This window comes from Chiloscyllium punctatum, chromosome 48 (genome assembly GCF_047496795.1).
Source record: "Chiloscyllium punctatum isolate Juve2018m chromosome 48, sChiPun1.3, whole genome shotgun sequence".
In the NCBI taxonomy this organism is placed as follows: Eukaryota; Metazoa; Chordata; class Chondrichthyes; order Orectolobiformes; family Hemiscylliidae; genus Chiloscyllium; species Chiloscyllium punctatum.
Window position 1 is genome coordinate 43,208,515 of NC_092786.1, and position 21,620 is coordinate 43,230,134.

The 21,620-nt window shown below is 39.7% G+C and overlaps 1 protein-coding gene across 5 annotated transcripts in view; it reads left to right on the top strand.

Annotated features, from left to right (window-relative positions):
* myo5aa (myosin VAa) overlaps positions 1–21,620 on the top strand; it is a 276,751-nt gene that overhangs the window by 251,135 nt on the left and 3,996 nt on the right. For 3 of the 5 annotated variants that reach the window (XM_072565069.1, XM_072565072.1, XM_072565070.1), the window contains 10 exons: positions 33–231; positions 4,888–4,962; positions 6,076–6,169; positions 7,540–7,686; positions 9,399–9,553; positions 14,016–14,105; positions 14,922–15,072; positions 17,721–18,003; positions 19,758–19,932; positions 21,406–21,486. In XM_072565069.1, the coding sequence (XP_072421170.1) occupies positions 33–231; positions 4,888–4,962; positions 6,076–6,169; positions 7,540–7,686; positions 9,399–9,553; positions 14,016–14,105; positions 14,922–15,072; positions 17,721–18,003; positions 19,758–19,932; positions 21,406–21,486 (1,450 nt within the window). The remainder of the gene's footprint in view (positions 1–32; positions 232–4,887; positions 4,963–6,075; positions 6,170–7,539; positions 7,687–9,398; positions 9,554–14,015; positions 14,106–14,921; positions 15,073–17,720; positions 18,004–19,757; positions 19,933–21,405; positions 21,487–21,620) is intronic. The other 2 variants (XM_072565071.1, XM_072565073.1) reach the window with 1 other exon arrangement.

Genomic DNA, 21,620 nt, shown 5'->3' on the forward strand with positions numbered 1-21,620 from the left:
GTCTGATAATGCCCTCTGTTTTTTGTCTGCAGATTGCTGGAATCTCAGCTTCAGGGTCAGAAAAAGAACTATGAGAATGAGCTGGAGATCTTACGCGGGGAGGTGCAGAATTTGAAAGAGGAGATCAATCGTCAGCAGCAGTTATTGGCCCAGAACTTGCAACTGCCCCCAGAGGCCCGCATTGAGGCCAGTCTGCAACATGAGATAACTAGGTTAACCAACGAAAATCTTGTAAGTACTACTTTGCTTTATCAGACCAACATGATCACCAAATACATCCGTGTTAGTCAGGCACGGTGGTTCAGTGGTCAGCACTGCTGCCTCTCAGCACCAGGGAATCGGGTTCATTTCCAGCCTCGGACGACGGTCTGTGTGGAGTTTGCACGTTCTCCCCGTGTCAGCATGGGTTTCCTCTGGGTGCTCCAATTTCCTCCCACAAGCCAAAGATGTACAGGCTAGGTGAATTGGCCATGCTAAATTGCCCATACTGTTCAGGGATGTGCAGACTAGGTGGATTAACCATGGGAAATGTTGGGTTACAGGGATAGGGCAGTGGGACGGGTCTGGGTCTGGGTCTTTGGAGGGTCAGTGTGGATTCAATGGGCCGAATGGCCTGCTTCCACACTGTAGGGATTCTATGATAAAGGAAGCCCATTTCCTTTCTGATCCTATTATACATGTATAAGCTACCAGCTGTAGTGATTAGGTCCTTGTTGTTTACAATTATACTTACATGCATAGTGCTAGTGGGATCATCTACTGAAACCTTCAGCCATGTTTAGTGAAGTTGCTGTTCCCTCGTTGCATCTACGATATATTGGAGGTCAGTTGTCTGGATGACAGGGGTTCAATTCCCAGATGGTTGAGGTTACAATGAAGGGCATGCCTTAATCTCACCCCTTGCCTGAGAGGTGTTGGCCCATGAGTTAAACTCTCCACCAGTCATCTTTCTCTCTGTAATAAGCGACCAGCCCTATGGTCATCTGGGACTTTGGTGACTTGGCCTGATATATTATGGAACTGAAGAAGAAAACTATATTCTTAAATATAATCGTAGAGATTATAGTCATTCGGCATTACATTCAGGATGTGAAGTACTTTTTAGTAGTTCTGTCATTTTATGATCAGTTGCTTGCATGGTTACCAGTTATGACAAGTCATACACAATTCCTAATGTTGTTTTAGAGTCCTGGCAGGGTATGCATGCAGTCATTCAGAGTGCAGTATCTTTGCAATGTGCTGTTTTATTGCTGGATTCCTGGTGGTGGGAACTTTATTTCATCTGCACTCTTCTTTTCTTGGCATTTCGGCGAAGATTCATTAAGCAAGAGTAATTTTCGGTTTCAACTGAATCGTTGAGTTTTCCAGCAGAAATGATCAGTAGATGCTTTTTCTAAATAAGATGATATGCTTTACGACACAGTGTACAGTTAAAGGGGAGCCATCAGTTTTACATTTTTCCTCATCTAGTTAAATAATCACGCCAGCACGACAGTGGAATGTCATGCTGCCATCTTTGGCATTTTAAATTTTGTTCACAAATTCCAGAATTTAGTGCTGGTGGCATGGAGGTCTACAGCACAGGAAAAGGCCACTCGGCCCATCAAATTGGGTGGCACAGTGGCACAGTGGTTAGCACTGCAGCCTCACAGCGCCAGAGACCCGGGTTCAATTCCCGCCTCAGGCGACTCTCTCTGTGTGGAGTTTGCACATTCTCCCCGTGTCTGCGTGGGTTTACCTCCGGGTGCTCCGGTTTCCTCCCACAATCCAAAAATGTGCAGGTTAGGTGAATTGGCCGTGCTAAATTGCCCGTAGTGTTAGGTGAAGGGGTAAATGTGGGGGGAATGTGTCTGGGTGGGTCGCGCTTCAGCGGGTCGGTGTGGACTTGTTGGGCCGAAGGGCCTGTTTCCACACTGTAATCTAATCTAAATCTGAATCTAAATCTAAATTGTACCACTCAAAAGCAAGCAGGTAGCTATTCTAATACCATTTTCCAACATTTGATCCCTAGCCTGTATGCCTTGTAGCATGTGTAGGTACTACTTAAATGTAATAAAGTTTTCTCCCTCTACCATCCTTACAGGACCTGAGTTCCATCTTTTTGCCGCCCTCTGGGTGAAAATGTTTTTCCTCACATTCCCTCTAGATCCTCTGCCCCATCCCTTAAATCTATTTCCCTTGGAGATTAATGAAGGGGATATATTGGTGTTTAATGAAGTGTTCAATGCTGTCTGGAACAGAACAAAGATGTGGACAAGTCAGTGACCTGGTTCCACAGACACACATCCACTACTCACTGCCCTCCCCACCCCCTTCAACCCCATTAAGAACTAAGACCAAGGCTGATGAGATGAGAGCAAAAGGTTTGGTCTCTTGACCATCTCTTTGTATCTGAGGAAAATGGAATACAGATAGAGGGATTCTAATGGCCAACAACAGTTTCTATAAGTGAAGGAGTTAATTTTACACTTTCATAACGTGGAGTCTATCTGCAAAACAGCTGCTTTGATTTAATACATAAATGCATAATAACCAAACTGACTCAATTATTTATCACTAACTAGTTCCTACACCAAGTGTTTTAATAAATTTCACATGGTTTCACAATGTTGTCATTTCAGTATGTTATGGCAGAGATATGCAGATGTTACAAATTTTGTCTCTTGGTTAAAATTTGAACCCCTCTTGAAAGGAAAACTAAAAAGCATGTTGTATTGAGAGCAGCACTGATTGAAGCAGGAAGGAAAATTGCAATATTAAACCTATAGCTGAGATTAATATGTGGCAAGGGAAGAGAAATAGACAAAGGATTAGATCGAGGGAAGTATAGAAGAATCAGAGGTGATCCTATAGAAACATGCGTGATCCTGAGGGGAAATGATGGGGTTGATGACGAGAGAATGTTTTTCCTTGTCAGAGAGATGAGAGCTCCTCCTCTGAATGTGGTTACAGAGCCACTGGTGGCGGCTGCCATTCTTTGTCTGATTGTATTGTGGCCTTTTGCCAGTCGCGCAGACTGTCCAGTCTTCACATGGTACCCACTGTTGGCAGAGACACAGACCAGCAGTAAGCTGCAGGAGCCCTGATTGAATAAGGAGTAGGAAGGGATCCCCCACTCGGTCGGGGCTGAGGACAATTTGAATCTGTGGGATTCTCTTCGCCAGCAAGCAGTAGAGGTAGGGTCATCGAATATTTCTAATGCTGGGTCAGACAGATGCGTGATTAACAAAGGTGTCAGAGAAGGCGGAGTTGAGGTCATAGTCAAATCAGCCATGATCACAGCCACACCAATTCACATATTTACATTGAAGAAGTGCAACTTTGTAAATTAGGCAGTAGGTGCCAAAGGAAAATAGTTTTCAAAGCTAATGGTTTACGCTTGCCACTGTTCAGTCAGTAGGTGTACTCTGTTTGTTTGGGGTGTACTCAGTGAGTGTTCCTGCAGCCAGTCACTGGGTGTCAGGTGAAGTCTGGGCAAAGTTGGGCTGGGTTGGTCAAACAGACACAATGCAATGGCAGCTGACTCCCATAACATTGATCTGGTCACCCCTTCACTTTCAGGAGAGGGCTGTACTCCCTCAGTAGTCTCACAGAAGTGTGTGAAACTAATCCTGCCCAGACAAAATGCGATGAGCTAAAATGAAAAGCTAGTGCTACTAATCTGGAGTAAAAACAGAAAGTGGTATATGACACAACAAGTCAGTTAGCATCTGTTCAGTGAATAGATTGTTTATGACAGGAATTCTGATGAAGGGTACGTGCAATGCCAGAACAGTCTTTCCTCTTTACAATGCTGATTGGCTGCTGTGTACTTTCAACATCTTTTCTTCATAATTTGGTATTCTATTTAAAAATGACACTTAATCCCTTATTTTCCATGTTTACATTATTTCAAATGGAACATCTTCACTCCAGGAGGTGCAGACTTGATGGACCAAATAGCCTACATCTTAAGGCCTTATGGACATGGGGCTGTAGGAAATTTGCTCATGTCCATCTTTGTTTGAAGGAAAGACTTAGCTGGTTATAATTACTCAAGTTGCAGTTACCAAAATCACATTGCAGTTCACAATTGCACTGAATTCACCTGATGTAATTCAGTACTTTCCTATAGCGTAATATACTGTCAAGACTTGAAACTTAAATATAATTATTCACTGCTCTACAAGTTGTTTACCAGCCCTTGTTGCTGAGTAATAAATTTGGGCTTAATCCATGAATAGTTTGAAATGTGCTGTTCATAAGGTACAGTGCTAATCAATCACTATGCCTCAAACTCCAAAGTAAGCACTGATAGTCACATTCCTGATGAAGGCCTTATGTGACCTGCTGTGCTTTTCCAGTGCCACTGTTCTCAGTACTTTCTTCTAGTTCCATAGAATGTTAAACTCTATCTGTGGGGAGGCAAATTGTTCATTCTCGTAACAAAATACACCATAACTTTTTGCAAAGCTTGTGAGCAGTCTTCAAAGACTGGCACAATCCATCTCAAAATCCATTTCTGAACCTATCGAGGCACTGTGGCAGCTTCTAGCAGCCAACTCGTTGATCACCCGCTGTGCAAGTTATCTCTGTTTGAACTTGCATTTTACACGACCTGATAATTCCAGTTGTGTGTTTAAAATGCTGCAGGATAATCAGGTGAGGTGAGAGATCAAAACCCAGTTTTGTTCAATGGTGTCACTCAAAATTTAAGGCTAGTGTTTTGATTAGTGCAATATGAGTTACTTTAAGCATGTTTGAACGTGGAAAGAACTTTACTGGGATAAAGTGATGACCATAAGGTACATTCACTCCTGTTAGATAACTGCCGAATATTTCCTGGTTTATTGGCACAATTTCTGAACTGTTTGGGTAATAGCACAAATCTCACCACTATTTTTGCAGTATTATGAGGAGTTATATGCAGATGACCCCATGAAGTATCAGTTCTACAGGATTTCGCTTTACAAACGGATCATTGTATGTAGATCAAACCATTATTTGGCCTAAATTGTTATTCTCCCACTTTCTCTGTCCAGAGCACTAACAGCAGAATGATTTGCCTGTGCACCTGTGAAGACAAATCCGTTTTTACCTCTCTATGTTTTGTGGCTACACAGCAACTTACTGTTTTGCGATTGTCATGTTTTAACACAGCACAGCAACATATTTCCAGTGCAGTTCAATGCTAATCCTGTTGTCTCAATCTCAGCAGTTTTAAATCACTGGTTGAAAGTGCAAGAATACTTCAGTACTTCTCTCTTGCTAACTTTACAATGCTATTAAAATTCATTTATCAATTAATTAAGATTGTTTTCAGTACTTGTTCATGTGTTGTCCAACTTGCATAAATTGGAGAAAGCATTTTCTAAATGCGTAGTTGATTCGTCAACTGGACAGACTTCCCTACGTAGGACTCCAGAATTGCTGTTATTTCTAACCAGAAGCAATGTGTTACCAGTGAACGTACTTCAGCTGGAACAACTCGGGTTCATGTTTAACTTCATGGCAATATCCAGGCTATTGCTGTGGCTCTGGAATGTGAGTTTATCTGAATTGGAGAAATTCAACAGTTTCAGGGTGGAACCTAATCCAATTATTTGAAATAGGCTTTTAACTTTAGATTGAAGTCTCAGAATAGCACGTTTAGTTATGTCCAAGACAATTAATTCTTAATAACCTTAAAGATACATTTGGCTCAACCGTAATTAACCCAGTCAGTTTTCTCACCTTAAGTCGGAAGCATAGTTGCAAAGGGGCGAATTGATTTCACAAGGTGTAGCTCATTCACCCACTCTGCCAAAGTTTATTAGTCCAGTTAAAATCCACTGAGCTAGTCTTGATGAAATCTGCTTCTGGTATTCGTGCTAACCCAACAACTTAATCCTAAGGGTTTGATCTGTCAGCCATGTCTGCATCAACTAACCCCCTGCTGCCATATAATTCATATTTATCTATGCTAACCTGTAGTGCCAGCAATCAGCACTTGCTTTGCATTGTGCTATTTTACTAATCTTGACTGTTAGAAATTTTCATAATTTTGGCAGCATACTCCAGTATTTTTAGTTTAGTTTTCTTTGCCCTTTACTACAGGATCTTATGGAACAACTTGAAAAACAGGACAAGATTGTCCGGAAGTTGAAAAAGCAGCTGAAAGTATTTGCAAAGAAAATTGGAGAACTAGAAGGTATGGTTATATAGACTGAAAAACACGCTTCTTCCAAAATAGCTGCCAGTAAGTTAAATTGCAACAGTTGCTTATCAAAGCCCCTATTAAACGGAATACATTTAATGTTTCTGTAACTTTGCTGTGCAGTATTTTTGATAATATCCCTTCTTGGATGTGATGACCTTTTGTCGCAAATTAAAGTGAAAAATTAAGTCTTATTTTTGACCCAGTAACAATAATAAGATTAGTCATGATCATATTAAATGACATAACAGGCTTGACATGCTGCATTGCCTACTCCAACTCCCAGCTCTTGTGTTCTTGGATAACAATAGGAAGGGTTTACAAAGTGACAGTGACATTTAGCTTGTGGTCCCTTGCCTGGAAAAATCTGATTTTGTTTTTTCCTTCCTTTGTGAGATATGGCCATTGCTGGTGAGATCAGCATTCATTGCCCATCCAAAATGGCCTCTCAGAAGATGGGTGTGAGCTACTTTCCTGAAAATCATTGAATGACTTGTTCAGCCATTTCGGAGGGTAACCTCTTTGCTGTGGGTCTGGAGTCATGTGTAGGCTGAAGCAGTTAAAAACGATTGACTTCCTTCCCCAGAAGACATTAGTGAGTCAGATGAGCTTTCAGAACATTAATTTTGTGAACACTATCATTAACATTAGTTTTTTTCATTCCATATAATTCACGTGACTGCAGCTTCCTTTGAGGAGTTTGAATCGTTATTCCAGGTTATTAATCCAGGCCTCTGGATCCCCAAATCGGTAATATAACCACAATGCAGCCAGTCCCCAGGTTGCAAATGGGTTCTATTCTGGAGTTTGCAAATCAATTTGTACGCAGGTTGGAATACAATGCAGGATGATATAAGAGTTTTTTGTAAGGAAATGTTGATATTTTGTGCCTTTAAAATTACACTCGTGTATGGGATCACATTTATAAATAGCAGCATTCATAAATCAGGCAGTTGTAAATCGGTGACCCCCTGTACTGTCAAACTATCGATTTTAAGTGGTATCCTTTTGTATAACGTTGAAATGCCTCTTTCATATCTCAAGATACAATATTACAATTGTAGTTTATATTATAAAGACGGTTTTAAGTACAGTTTGCATTGTGGAAATTAATATTTTTGACAATGTAAAATAGCACTCTACAAAGTGGGAACATCATTTGAGTACTTGCACTTCAGTAACTTGGACGTGTAACTTAGATAGTTTTACTTATAATTGAAAACTTATTCATTCGTATGATTTTGTCAAAGTAGTAAACTGTAGTATTTACAGTCTCTTCCTGCCTAAACAAATTGCACGCAGTGCTCCATGTAAATAGAGCATTGGGGTGGGTTGCCTGCTCATTTTGTCTTTCTTTGTAATAGTGGGTCAGACAGAGAACGTATCTCCAGCTCAGCTAGCAGATGAACCCATCCGGCCTGTGAATATTCCAAGGAAAGAAAAGGATTTCCAGGGAATGTTGGAGTACAAGAAGGATGATGAGCTTAAGCTTATCAAGAATCTTATCTTAGGCAAGTTTATTTTTCTGTAATATCAGTTGTGTTTGCTCATTTATCATTTGAAGATAAAACGCCATTACTTCTGCAGTTGGAATCATTGACATGTTGGTTCTGCACTGTAATGCGTTGTTCTTGTGGAAATGCACACAGTCTTTAATTAAACCGAATTTGGAGTGGCAGATAATAGCAATGAGAGAAACACTTCCTGAAGCTTCCTCCACTTGGGCTGGAGTGAGGCGCCTTGTGTATACTGAATTTTCCATGAATTGCCCCTTTGTATACCTTCAACATGATTATCGCCAAGTTTCCCTCAGCATCTGTACACCACTGGTTTTCATCACTGGGTCAAAATCCTCATACTCCTCCTCAACCCCACATTGGTAGACCCATCACTATCAGCACGGCAGCAGTTCTTTGGCAAAATTTGAGCCACCTTTCAGGTCTTAATTGATTCCTACACCTGTGACATGTGTAAGTCCCTATGTTGTACTGTATCAATACCTTTGAAGGCTGAAAGACTATTTCTCTATTAGTCTGGTTAGTCTATTGGATGGAGTTGTAACTCTACCTGACCTACACATCTTACACTGAAATTGAACAAACAATTCAGAAATCAGAGTTCTTACTTTTCAATTACTCAACCCGTCTCTAATAGTTGTTAATTTTTATTCTGATTTAATTTTGCCTTTTAATATGATGTAAATGGATGCATTTTATCAATAATTGTCACACTCTCAGCACATAGGATTAATGATTAAATATTCATATCTTTCTAAAAAAAGCAAAATTGGATTTCTGTTTGCAGTTAGGAATCAGCTTCCATCATATCCCACTGGATTGGAATACAACTTCTATGTACTTTACACCAGTGACTGTAGATGTTGCCTGAACTGCATCACAAAATCAAAATGAACACTAACTGAGACCAATCTCTTCACTACTTAATTCAGTTAGTAAAACGCAATTCCTCTGATTTACCAAATAAATATGGCGACCACCAGCATCACTCTGTGAGACAGGGTGAGGAGATAGACAATAAAATAAGTCTTATCACATTCACTATTTAAAACTCGAGGGATAATTCTTGCAGGTATTTCAGTTGCAAGGTGAATAGGCCTGACATGGGGTAGCAAATGGCTTGACACAGTGGAAAATGCTGCTCTGATTACTTTATTCCCAGTTCAGTGTGTCAAACATTCCAGGTAGCGAGAGATAACAAAAGCAAATGAGTGGAGATCATGGAAAAGTTGGGGATTTTTTGGGAATCTGCACCTGAAAGCATTAAAATGCATTGATTAGTGAAAAGAGCTAGTCTGTTTTGTTTTCTGTTCATATTTAAGAAAGTGGTCGAGGAACCAAGTGAGTAACTGTGATGGATGATTTATCTGACTGTGTCATCACTGGGCACTTAGCTCAGGCACTGAAGTGAAGGCGCTGTGATGGCATCTGTTAGTTAACACTCAACCTGCAGTGTGAATGGTAACAATGACTGAGCTCCCAATACACCTCGGCTGCGTGTTGGTTTGGACTGGAACAGCATCATCTTCAAGTTGGTGGAGAATGCCATGTTGATTCTTGTCTTCAGTTGCATTGTGACCTATGCTACAGAATGTGCAATCTGTACATACACCAAGCAGTATTCTAAATAGTGGTCTGTGCTTGGCCTGTAGCTGTTTATTTAATGCCATCTTCTGAAACTAAACAGTACTCCTTTTAAATCGCAGAGCTAAAGCCTCGTGGTGTGGCTGTTAACCTGATCCCTGGATTGCCAGCATACATCCTGTTTATGTGTGTACGTCATGCTGATTATATTAATGATGACCAGAGAGTCCGGTCTCTACTGACATCAACTATTAATGGCATCAAGAAAATCTTGAAGGTATGAAGTTCTTTTCATGGATAGTATGAATCCAGGAAGTACAATCTATATCCATTTACAAGGCATTAGTACACTGCATGAAATGTGTAGGAAAACAGTGAATTATAGAGTTGTTACTTGCTGCGAGGGGATTTGTGCATTTTTTGTTTAGTTGGCCAATCGAATATCATGACCATTCAGCACTCTACTCAATTTAATTCTGGTGGGCAGAAGAAGTAGTGACTATAAAAACTGGGAGCTGGACTATAAAAGAAAAGTGCTGATTGGGAACTCGATGCTTTGTCTAAAGATAACACATCACACAACACCAGGTTATAGTCCAACAGGTTTAATTGGAAGCACTAGCTTTTGGAGCACCACTCCTTCATCAGGTGGTTGTGGAATACACCTGATGAAGGAGCAGCGCTTGGAAAGCTAGTACTACCAAGTAAACCTGTTGGACTATAACCTGGTGTTGTGTGAATTGTTACTTTGTACACCCCAGTCCAACACTGGCATCTCCAAATCTTGTCTAAATTGGTTAACCTATTTCTCCCTCTCTCCTGTATTTGCAGCGTTTATTTTGTTTTTTATTTATCTTAGGATAGCCATAATTTTGCTTTGTGTTGTGTTTACTGCACACTGTGTGTCCCAGCATTGAGATGTTTTACTCTGTTACTCCATTGCGACCATACTCCATGAAGCACAATACAAGGCCATTCCCTCACCAGCCCCTACTGTGGTCACGTAGTCCAGCTTCACAAACCAGAATGATTGCAATTAAATAAATCCTTTATATGCAATCAAACCATCAGCATGAAGTCTCCCTTATGATGATCAATTAGATCTATCTTGCAGGAGTTTAGAGAATGTTGTGTGCGAGAAATTTATTGTGATTGTTTGTAAAGCATTGTTAAAGCACTGTTGTGGTGGGGTTGTACAGTCTTTGCCTCTGAACCAGACAGCCTGCGTTCTCTGATTCCTGATGAAGAGCTTATGCCTGAAACGTCAATTCCCCTGCTCCTCGGATGCTGCCTGACCTGCTGTGCTTTTCCAGCACTTTCCTCTCAGCCTGAGTTCAAATCCCACCTGCTCCAGATAACACCTTTGAATAGATTGATTAGAAAATATCAATACATCAAGTTGGCTCTTGTGATACAGTAGTAGTGTTTCTACCTCTGAACCAGAAGGCCCAGCATCAAGTCCCACCAGCGGCACGGTGGCTCAGTGGTTAACATGGCTGCCTCACAGCGTCAGGGACCTGGGTTCGATTCCCAGGTGACCGTCTGTGTGAGTTTGCACATTCTCACCATGTCTGCGTGAGTTTCCTCTGGGTGCTCTGGTTTCCTCCCACAGTCCAAAGCTGTGCAGGTCAGGTGAATTGGCCATGCTAAATTGCCCATAGTGTTAGGTGCATTAGTCAGGGGTAAATATAGGGTAGGGAAATGGGTCTGGGGGGGTTATTCTTCGGAGGGTTGGTGTGGACTTGTTGGGCCAAAGGGCCTCTTTCCATACTGTACGGAATCTAATCTAATCGAAGATCATCTCAAACATGATCTGGCAGTATTCTATGTGAAAGCCAAGTAACTGGGAAATAAAGGATATATAACAGGAACCGAGCAAGATGATGTTTATGCAAAGGATAGGACATACTAACTAACAAGAGTGTTAGGTGTTGCGTTTCCAGGATATTGGTTTCAGTAGGTTTGTTGTATCCAGGAGGCAACAGACAGCAGCTTGTTTACTTTAATGTCATGAGGCTTAGTGACTTAGTCCTGAAGCCAATATAGGCATCAGTGAGTCAATGCAACATGCTTAAATCTGATGACCTCTGTACAAATTACTGAGTAGTTGGAAGTTGGAGTAACATTTTGATTTGGCAACCTGCCTTCCTGAAAAGTTGTCACGGTTTAGAGAGACTGCAGACAAGACTCTTTGCCAAGAAATAGAAGATTTTAATTAGGAATGAAGATTGAAGAAAGCACAGCTTACATTTAGTAAATGTTGAGTTATGTAAAAGGTGTTCAAAGCTCTGCAATGTTTTGATGAAGCAAATCAGAGAGAAACATTTCTCCCTTGCCCAAGGTAGTAACTAGAGGGCAATCATTTAAAATTAAAACAAAAGGAGAAACAAAGAGAATTAATACAAATATGTGAGAGTATGGAATGTTGTAGCAGAATCCTCAATAATAACTTTGAAAAGGAAAATGCTTAACATTTTAAGGAAGAAAAGTTAAAATGGTATGGGGAAATAAAATAGAATGAAATGATTAGTCTTGAGAGTTGTCATATTCATAAAACCATAGCCACTCCTACAATGCTGTGATCCAGTGGAATAACAAGGTGTGCATATTGTGTAGCGTGGCAATGTGTGCAGAAAGTAGTCATTTAGGAACAGCATTTCAAATGCCCCAGAGCAATTCCCCAGCTCTACATAAGCAAAAGCTAAAATATTTGTTGCATCTGAAGGCGCAGTCCACAGTATTAATTTTGCCGCCGTGTTAGTGACCTGGTTGGAAAATCTGTCAAGTTCCAAAATAATAAATGAATTTGTTATACATTTCGCTTTTGCATTACAAATACACCACAGCCAGATGTCTCATTTTGCTAATCAGTTTTTTTCTGGAGCCTTTTTAGTAAAAAGACAACTGTAGAAGCTGAAGTTTATTGTGGGAAATGTAAACGAAGTGGTTCAAAAACAGTGAAGTTTACGGACTGTTACTGAATATTTAATACAAGAGAAAAACTGAACTGTCAGACACTCGTGGGAAAATGGAAGTTCAGTCTGACTTTACTGTCACTTTGTGCATTTTTTAATTAATGTGTGACTATTAAACAATATCCACATTAGTTTCCAGGAAGCTCTGGTGCCATTTTGTTACTCAGCAACAGAGCTGCTGAATATAAAAGCCCACTCCAAATTCAGTTGAACTCCACTGTGAATCTCAATTTTGTAGTATTAGCAGAATATTGTCAGCAAACAGTGGTGAGACAATGATTTTGAAATTACCAACATTACTTTGTTGTGTGTAAATTACCTCAAGCTACGTTTAATTCAGCTAAAAATCGCACAACACCAGGTTATAGTCCAACAGGTTTATTCGGAAGCACTAGCTTTTGGAGCGCTGTGCTAAGAAATCTCAGAGACAATCAAAAACTGAAACAATTACTTAACCTTACTGCATGTAGCAACCAAAATAAGACCCCTCAAGTAAGCAAGTTAAGCCTCACAACCCACCTTAACTATTTGCTCATTAATGGTGAAATTTAGCTGCGATTCCAACCAATTGTGTCCGTCTGTGGATGCGTCCAGGTTCAATCCTTGTGCAGTGCTCTTCTCCAGAGTTCACTGCTGAAAAATCCCAAAGTTTAATTTCTATGGGATTTTCTGTCTTATGAAGCTTTTAATGTGACATTCTTGATTATCCTTTAGATCAATTCATCCACAACATTGATTACAGTTCTGGAGTCATGAAGTCTGTGGTTTGCCTTCTTATCAGGAGTAGCTTCCCTGTTCCTTGTTACGTTTGGTGTTAAACTGTCTCGTCTCCCAGGAAACAGCTTGTTTATGTTGCTTTGATTCCTTCGCAGGGATGGTTAATTGATGCTTTTAATTCCTTTCATCTCTGGAAACAATTTATTCTCAGAAAGAGTTATTGCTGATTCTTTCAATCTCTGAACAGGTATTAAAGTTCTCAAGTTTGCAGTATCATAACTTGCTGAGAGAAAAGACCCATAATAACTTCTCCTGTGAATCAACACTGAATTCAGATGTATTTGATGCCTGATACCAATCACTACAGGCTACTTGAGTGTTGTGGTTTGAGGGGGAGATTCAGTAATACCTGTGGACATCCTTGAAAACCAGAATCTGCTATTATAACATTAATTTTTTAAACTTTAAAATAGAAGAATATATTTGAATATCTGTCTACTTGTTTAAAATGGCAGATTTGCAATTTTGATTTTTGCAAAGTTTTTTCTAGCAGGACTTAAACATTGAATTTGAATACTTATTAAACACTTTAGATTTCAGAACAGGATCTTAATAGGTAATTGTGAAATTATGGGTGTATTAAGGACATTTCTTATGCAATAATTATCTTGAGTGAAATTACTTCTATGTGTCATGATATGAGTCACAAGACAAACTTAACTCTATTGTCAGAACACCTGTGTAAATTAACAGGCTATCCAAATTCTGTTTTTTTTGGCTGAAATTAAGTGACTTTCTCTGCACATATGAACTTTCTCTAGAATAAACATACCTTAATATTTTATAAAACTGCGGAATCACAGACATTACAGGATTGACGATGATTATTTGTAATATAGCAGCTCTCTTAAAAGCTCAAATTATTGTGAGCAGATACTAAATATCCAAACTGAGAACTCAACAATTTAGTGTTGTTTCACAAGGGAAATTTTTAAAGCTCATATAAGATTCCTGATCTTGTTTTCTCACAACCTACTTTTATTTCAGAAAAGAAGCGATGACTTTGAAATTGTGTCATTCTGGTTGTCCAACACTTGTCGTTTCTTGCATTGTCTTAAGCAGTACAGTGGGGAAGAGGTAAGGTGCAGGTTTATACACTGTCATGCAAATATTCTCTTAAATAGCTTACTGTATTATCCTTATGTAACTTACAGAATATGTACCTTTCCATATTACAATTGCATGTTATTGTGCTGGCTACATTCTGTTAAAATAGTAAAAGATAACTCAAAACAAAACATGCAGAGAAACAAGCCTGTGATTTCCAAAACTTGAGAGAATTTGATTGTGTATGAACCAACCGATTTGATATAGTAATAGAGAGCAGAAACAAGCATTAAGTAATGATTCTGCTGTTGAATAATTTCTCCTAACCATCATTTGCACTTATTTGTTTAAATGGTTATAATTTTGGAATTTATTCATATTTCCTGATAAATTATGTAGATTTAAAATCTGATGATCAGATTATGTTCCACCTTGCACCAGTGTGCTCACCATAAATACACAGTATGCTTTCGGCACTACTCAACTCCCTGGTTTACAAGAGGAAAAACCAGTTGCATTAAACCATGCTACAGCCTCCAAATAGAAAATGGGCAAGGAATTTAGGGGGTGCACATGGTCAATTCATTCAATACAGCATTAATCCATATAAATCATCACAAAGGAGTTGAACACACATTGTCACAAGCAATTGAAACCAGTTCCCATAGAGTTTTGAATTAAGATTGACAGCAAAAGTATCAAGTGGTTTGACTTCTCTTGGTGTAGGCTATGTTATATTTTCTCTCTATTTAATTTATTAATTGTGTAACATTCTGAAGAGGGCTCTCTCCATGGAAAGAACTTACAAGTCTCTGGTTTACCAATGCTCTGTGTGTATTATCATAGGCATTTATGAAGCACAACACTCCTCGACAGAATGATCATTGCTTGAGAAACTTTGACCTTGCTGAGTACAGGCAAGTCATAAGTGACCTGGCAATTCAGATATACCAACAGCTGACCAAGGTCATGGAAAATATCTTGCAGCCAATGATCGGTAAGCATTTGCAAATAATGAGAACTAAGAAAATAGATCTGTTACTGAGGACAGACTGTGACTGTGGCTTGTGAAATCAGAAGGCTCCTGAAGCTGTTTGTTGTGAAAAAAGTTGCTTTTGCTTGGACATAAGAGGAATTGATTTGTTAAAATCCACTTATGATTTGAGTTTTGAATTATATTGTTTTTTGAAGAAGGGAATATACTATTTTGAGATACAATGGGCACCGTACATTTTGTTGTGGAAACTCTTCACCGACATACTGAACATAAACTTTAGGAGGAAGAGTTCTAAAGGTACTGAAAGGTGCTTCCTTTGGTAACAAGAAATATTGTTACTTGAGATGAGAGAATAGACTGAAACAAGGGGCCAGCATTGATTAGATTAGATTTTTTTATTAGATTAGATTCCCTACAGCATGGAAACAGGCCCTTTGGCCCAACAAGTCCACACCGACCCTCCGAAGAGCAACCCACCCAGACCCATTCCCCTACACCTACCACTACGGACAATTTAGAATGGCCAATTCACCTAACCTGCACATCTTTGGACTGTGGGAGGAAACCGGAACACCCGGAGGAAACCCACGCAGACACAGGGAGAATGTGCAAACTCCACAAAGACAGTTGCCCGAGGCAGGAATTGAACCCAGGTCTCTGGTGCTGTGAGGCAGCAGTGCTAACCACTGTGCCACCGTACCACCCATTCTGTTGACAAAAAGCTGAAAAGGGACAGGAAATCTTCTGAACTCCAACAGCAGTACAAAATGGCTTTTGAAAATGAAGACAATTAAGTACATTAAAGATGGAAGGTAACCTTCTGTCAATCACAAATCTAATTAGCCAATAAGCATTGCAGCGTTAGATTGTTAAATTTATCAGCTTGATTCTGAAAGTCTGGTAACTGATCTGTGTGGATTGTGCTCGCTTGCTTAAGCCTGGGTGATGAATCAGAGCTGGAGGATCTAGTAGAAGGTGAACTGAAAGCAAAAATGCAAATATGTTGTGATTGGAGCAATGTTTTAAACACCACCTTTGTGCCATTGCACTGAAATACAGAAGTTGATGCTGTTGATGCCCATTGTCCCATTGCCACATTCTTGCTTAACCCACTTTGCTGTTCCTTTCCCTGCCCTCCCAAGCTGTCCCCCACTGCTCATTGCTATACACAAGATTTTGAACATTTCAGTAAACAGAACTTGTGCCATTGACATTTTACACAAACTGCACTTTTTGTGATAGTTAATTCCGTGGTGTCTGCTGGCTGTCATATTCACAGGCACAGCGGCTGCATGTGCAGTTTGTACTGGCAACAAATGTAGTCCTGCAGGAGGATAAATCAATGTCAGTCTGTGTAACATTAACAAATTTCAGCCTGCCTTTATTTTGGAATACTGTACTTCCAACTAACATTGACTATCATTAATTGCAGGCAATGGCTCACAATGTTTTTTGACCCCAGGGCATTGAGGCAAGCTAATGAATTTCTGCTCAATTGAATTTTGCAAATATTAACTTTTAAATATTTACTGCCTCTGGTGGAATACAACAATTGAATGTGAGTGACCATAACTATGATGGACCCACCACCCTCCCAAACCTTTTTGGGTGGAAAATACGACTCTATTCTTCATTTTATGGATGTTTTGTATAATGGTGTGGCCAACCTCGGTATGCTTTTGACACTGGGTGGAAAAATACGACGTTCTGTTTCCCATGGGTCCCACCAGCCTTTATAGGTACCCTGTAATGTTGAATGTGCAATGTGAGGGATGCTGAAGAAGCCCAAATATCTTTTATTCTGTGAGTAGAGTAGGGGACGAAAAGCAATTGAATAACAGAATTTAAAATGGCAGTATTAAATGGAGGTGGGTGTACAACGTTGTGCTTGGAAATTGGACTAACGTGAAAATATTCAGTGTATCATTTTAAGAAAACTAATGTGTTGGCCGTAAAGGACTGACACTAACCTTCATTGTTGCTTCAAAGAGAAAACTGGATTGTGTTGTGGATCAGACCAGAGCCCTGAAAATATTTTAAGGTAGCCTAGACACTAATTTTTTCTTATCTTGAAAGCAATTGTAAATTCCAGATGTAATTCAACTGGTCAAGCTACTCAGCATGAAGCAGAACACACTTTATTTATCCACTATAGTTAAAGTAAAACAAAATAAAGAGTAGTTTAGAATAACCTAACTCTATTGCAAAACTTAACAGAATAGTATGTACAGTAATTATCACTAATTCACTGTTCTAATATAGTAACATTCTATAAACACATCCCTCGGCAACACAGTAAGTTCAGAAATCATATTTTCTCAAATAGACAGCCTGCAATAGCTGTAACCACCTGAGAGGAAAGAACTATCTTCTACTTCCTCAAGACTCTAGCAGGTTCTGCTGAATCTAAAAGCTTAAAAAAACCTAGAAATCCTGGTCTGAGACTGGCCACACCCATCCATGCTGCTTCTATTGTTCCAGCTTTGAAAGAAAACCCAAGGCCTCACAAGCTGTTTGTTACCACAGACCGTTCAGCACCTCTTGTTTAATCTCTCTCTCTTAAAAGAAATGGCATAAAACACCTGTTAAAGCCACAGCATCGTCAAACTTGAAAGTTCTCATCCTAACTTTCTCGTATTGTGAAATAGTTTCAGGTATGTTGGAACATGAAACTATTCAGGGAGTATCTGGCCTAAAGCCCACGGGTCTACGGAAGAGGACTTCCAGTGTTGCAGATGAAGGTACCTACACTCTAGATTCCATTGTCCGACAACTGAATAATTTCCATTCCACAATGTGTCAGCACGGCATGGATCCAGAGCTCATCAAACAGATCGTCAGGCAGATGTTCTACATCATCGGTTCCGTCACCCTCAACAACTTGCTTCTTCGCAAGGACATGTGTTCATGGAGCAAAGGAATGCAGATCAGGTAAGTGATCCATCCAGAATTGTTAGAAAGGTCACATACACTACAGTACTGTTGTCAACATTTGCTAAAGAACCTGTTTGGTAATGACATCTCTGAATGTTACTCACCTGTAGAGCAGGTGGCACCTGAACCCAGGCCTCCAGGCTGGGAGTGCAGGGACACCAGTCACAGTGCTCGCAGTACTGTTTGATACTTATTGTCCACCAGAAAGCAAGACAATTCCAACCTGGCCAATGACCACCCTATCAGTGTACACTCTACCATCAGCAGATGATGGAAGGGCTTATTGACAGTGCCGTCAAATGGCACTTGTATAACAATAACTTGCTTACTGTTGCTTAGGGCCATTCAGCTCCTGACCACATTACAGCCATAGTCCAAACATGAACAGAAGAGCTGAACCACAGAGATGAGAGTGATTGGACTTGACCCAAGGCAGGATTTGACATTGTGTGCCATCAGGGGTGTCACTTTTCCTCAACAGGCACCACTCCAGCAATGCTGGCGGACAAAGCAACCTGTTTAATTGGTGCCACATCCATCACCCTCAACACTCACTCCTTTCTCCACTGAAGCACAGTGACAACAATATATCATCTACAAGATGTACTGCAGGCACTCACCAAGGCTCCTTTGACTGAGTCTTCTGAACCCATAACATCAACCACCTAGAAAGGCAAAGGCATTCTGTGCATGGGAAACCACCACCTGAAGTTCCCCTTCAAAGCACACACCATGCTGACTGGGACTATATCATTGTTCCTCCACTTTCACTGCATCAAAATCTGGGAATTCCCTTCTTAATAACACTGTGGATGTCCCTAAACCACGAAGACTGCAGTGGTTCAAGAAGGCAGCTCACCACCACCTACTCCAGGGAACGTAGAGATACGTAATAAATGCTCGCCCAGCCAGCTACACCCACATCTCGCAAACAAAAAAAAAGTTCTGATATTATGCAAGATTATCACTTGTAATGGTCTGATTTTTTAACAAAAGCATAATAACATTGCAAAACCAATTAATTTCAAAATTGATTCAATTCATTTATGTCTGTTTTCTTAAATTAGATAATACTTGAATAATCTTAAGCAAGGTGATAATGGGAGGAAAGATCTCTGTTGTGAGGAACAAAGAATTTAATAAACTATTGGGAATAAAAGGAGACAAGTCTCCAGGACCTGAGGGCCTACACTCTAGGGTTTTACAGGGAGTGGCTGCAGAGGTAATAGCGGTATTAATCGAAGTATTCCAAATTCACTAGATTTCAAAATGGCTCCAGCTGTTTGGAAAACTGCTAATGTGCCCACCCGCGTCCAAGAAGGGAGGGAGAGAGAAAGCAGGAAAAGTTAAGCCACTTAACATCTTTCATTGGGAAATGTTAGAGTCCATTATTAAGGCAGAAGAAGGACATTTCGAAAAAACTTCATGCAGTCAGAATCAGTATGGATTTGCCAGCTGTTATTTAGTATTTTTTACCCCTTTTCCTCTTTCCTAGTTTCTTTCTATCTTAAATGAAGTGAAACAATGCTGTTGCCTATCTTCCTTTTGTCGCCCACCCCCACAGAAATTCATCTACCTACTCTAGTTTAATGTTTCTGCCAACTTATGTTTCTTGAACTATTTTTACATAACCTATTTAGAAATTATTTCATAATTTCAAAAGATTTCTTTTAATAATCTGCTATCCTGGAAGGGATCTGTCTCTGAAAATGGTCAGATGTAATTTTGTTGGGTTTTTTTTTGTTCTGCAGGTACAATGTCAGCCAACTCGAAGAGTGGCTGCGGGACAAGAACCTGCAGAATAGTGGGGCAAAAGAAACTCTTGAGCCTTTAATTCAGGCTGCACAACTCCTGCAGGTGAAAAAGAAGACTGATGAGGATGCAGAAGCCATTTGCTCCATGTGTAGTAATCTTACCACTGCTCAGGTAACCTGGAAAAGCGATTGAATCTCTGTGCGCATGTGCTGTATCTCTGCATGTGTGCTGTCTCACTGTGTACATGGTTTCTCACCGTTTTGCTGCATGTGTCATGTCTCCCTGTTTATATTTGTCACAAATAATCATTCAAAATCATTTTTAGGGCAATTTTCTTGTCAAACTTTTGCTTTTCTTTGTTGAAGGTGTTGACTCCCTATTGGGGTATGGTTCAATATTAGTATAATTTATATCGATCAGACACTGGTCATCCTCTAGTGCCTAGATCAATTGGCCATTGTTCATGACTGAGTGTCGACAGTGAATGTTTAGCTGTCTGTTCGGCCAAGCCATAAGGACTGAATCCTATCCAGTCCTCGAAAGACATCTTCAACAGGGATAGCCATTAACAATAGTGACCTTGGCCAATTCTCCCCCATCTCAGAATCAGAACGCAAGTCCAACTGGACAGTGTCCATTGCTTCCCCAATCCATTTCAGAGTATTAAACTTGGTTCTCCTGCTGATTACTAAAGGATTTCCAAAATTCTAATAAATCAAATCCTCTAAAACTAAGAGCTTTTGTGTTCACCCATAGATTTGTGGTCATCTTCAGTATTTTCCAACTTAAAACAGGTCCGTGCTATCATGGTAAATTTCTTATGCACCAGCAATGGCTGCTAGGATACAGTCACCAGTTTGGAAACATTATTAACAGCACGGGGACTTTATTGTAATTTAAGACAAATATTCTATCTTCATGGGAACCTGTTCTACTGGAGCTCCCAATTGAAAATGTACACTCGTGGTGATTGACATGGAGCCATGAGCATCAGTACGATATTCTGCGCAAAATGTTTCTTGCTCCTTCCAGGAATTTTCTTTTGTGAAAAACATTGAAAGTTCAATGTAAGTACTTAGGTGTGGGGCAGAGAGTTAGGAAATAAATGTTTCCTTTTAAGGTCCTTACATTGGCAGTGGTTTATGTAAATCAAAAAAAAAACAAAGAAATATGGATGTTGTCAGTCAGAAATGAAAACAGAAATTGCTGGGAAAAAAAACTCAGTAGGTCTGGCAGCATCTGTGGAGAGAAAGTAGAGTTAATGTTTTGTGTCTCATTCTGAAGAAGAGTCACTGGACTCAAAACATTAACTCTGCTTTCTCTCTACAGATGCTGAAAGACATGCTGAGTTTTTCCAGCAATCTTTAAATGTAAATCATGTTATTTATCCAAGAAGTTAAAAAAATGCTGGTTTTGTATTGGGATTGAAATGATTTTATTAGGAAAAGACTTAATTGGTCAAGGAAAGCAGACAATAAATTCATATTACGACTGATATACCATTAGAATTTATTGAGAGAGAACGTCTGATAATGTTGGATAACATGGTAGCAGTTGGTACAGCAACAACGTAGTGACAGAATTCTAAGTTGCATAATTAAAGATTATAATGGGACTTATATTTTTTATATCTTTGCCAAACAGATTGTGAAAGTCCTAAATCTGTACACTCCTGTTAATGAGTTTGAAGAACGTGTCACTGCCTCATTCATACGCACTATTCAGGTAAAACTTTTCAAGATCTACCTTAGTTTTTCATTTCTTAAGATAAATGTTTCATGTATATTGTTCTCCCCATTCTTTTCATTTATATTTAAAAAATATTGGGAACTTGCAGTATGAATACTAGAATGTTCAAT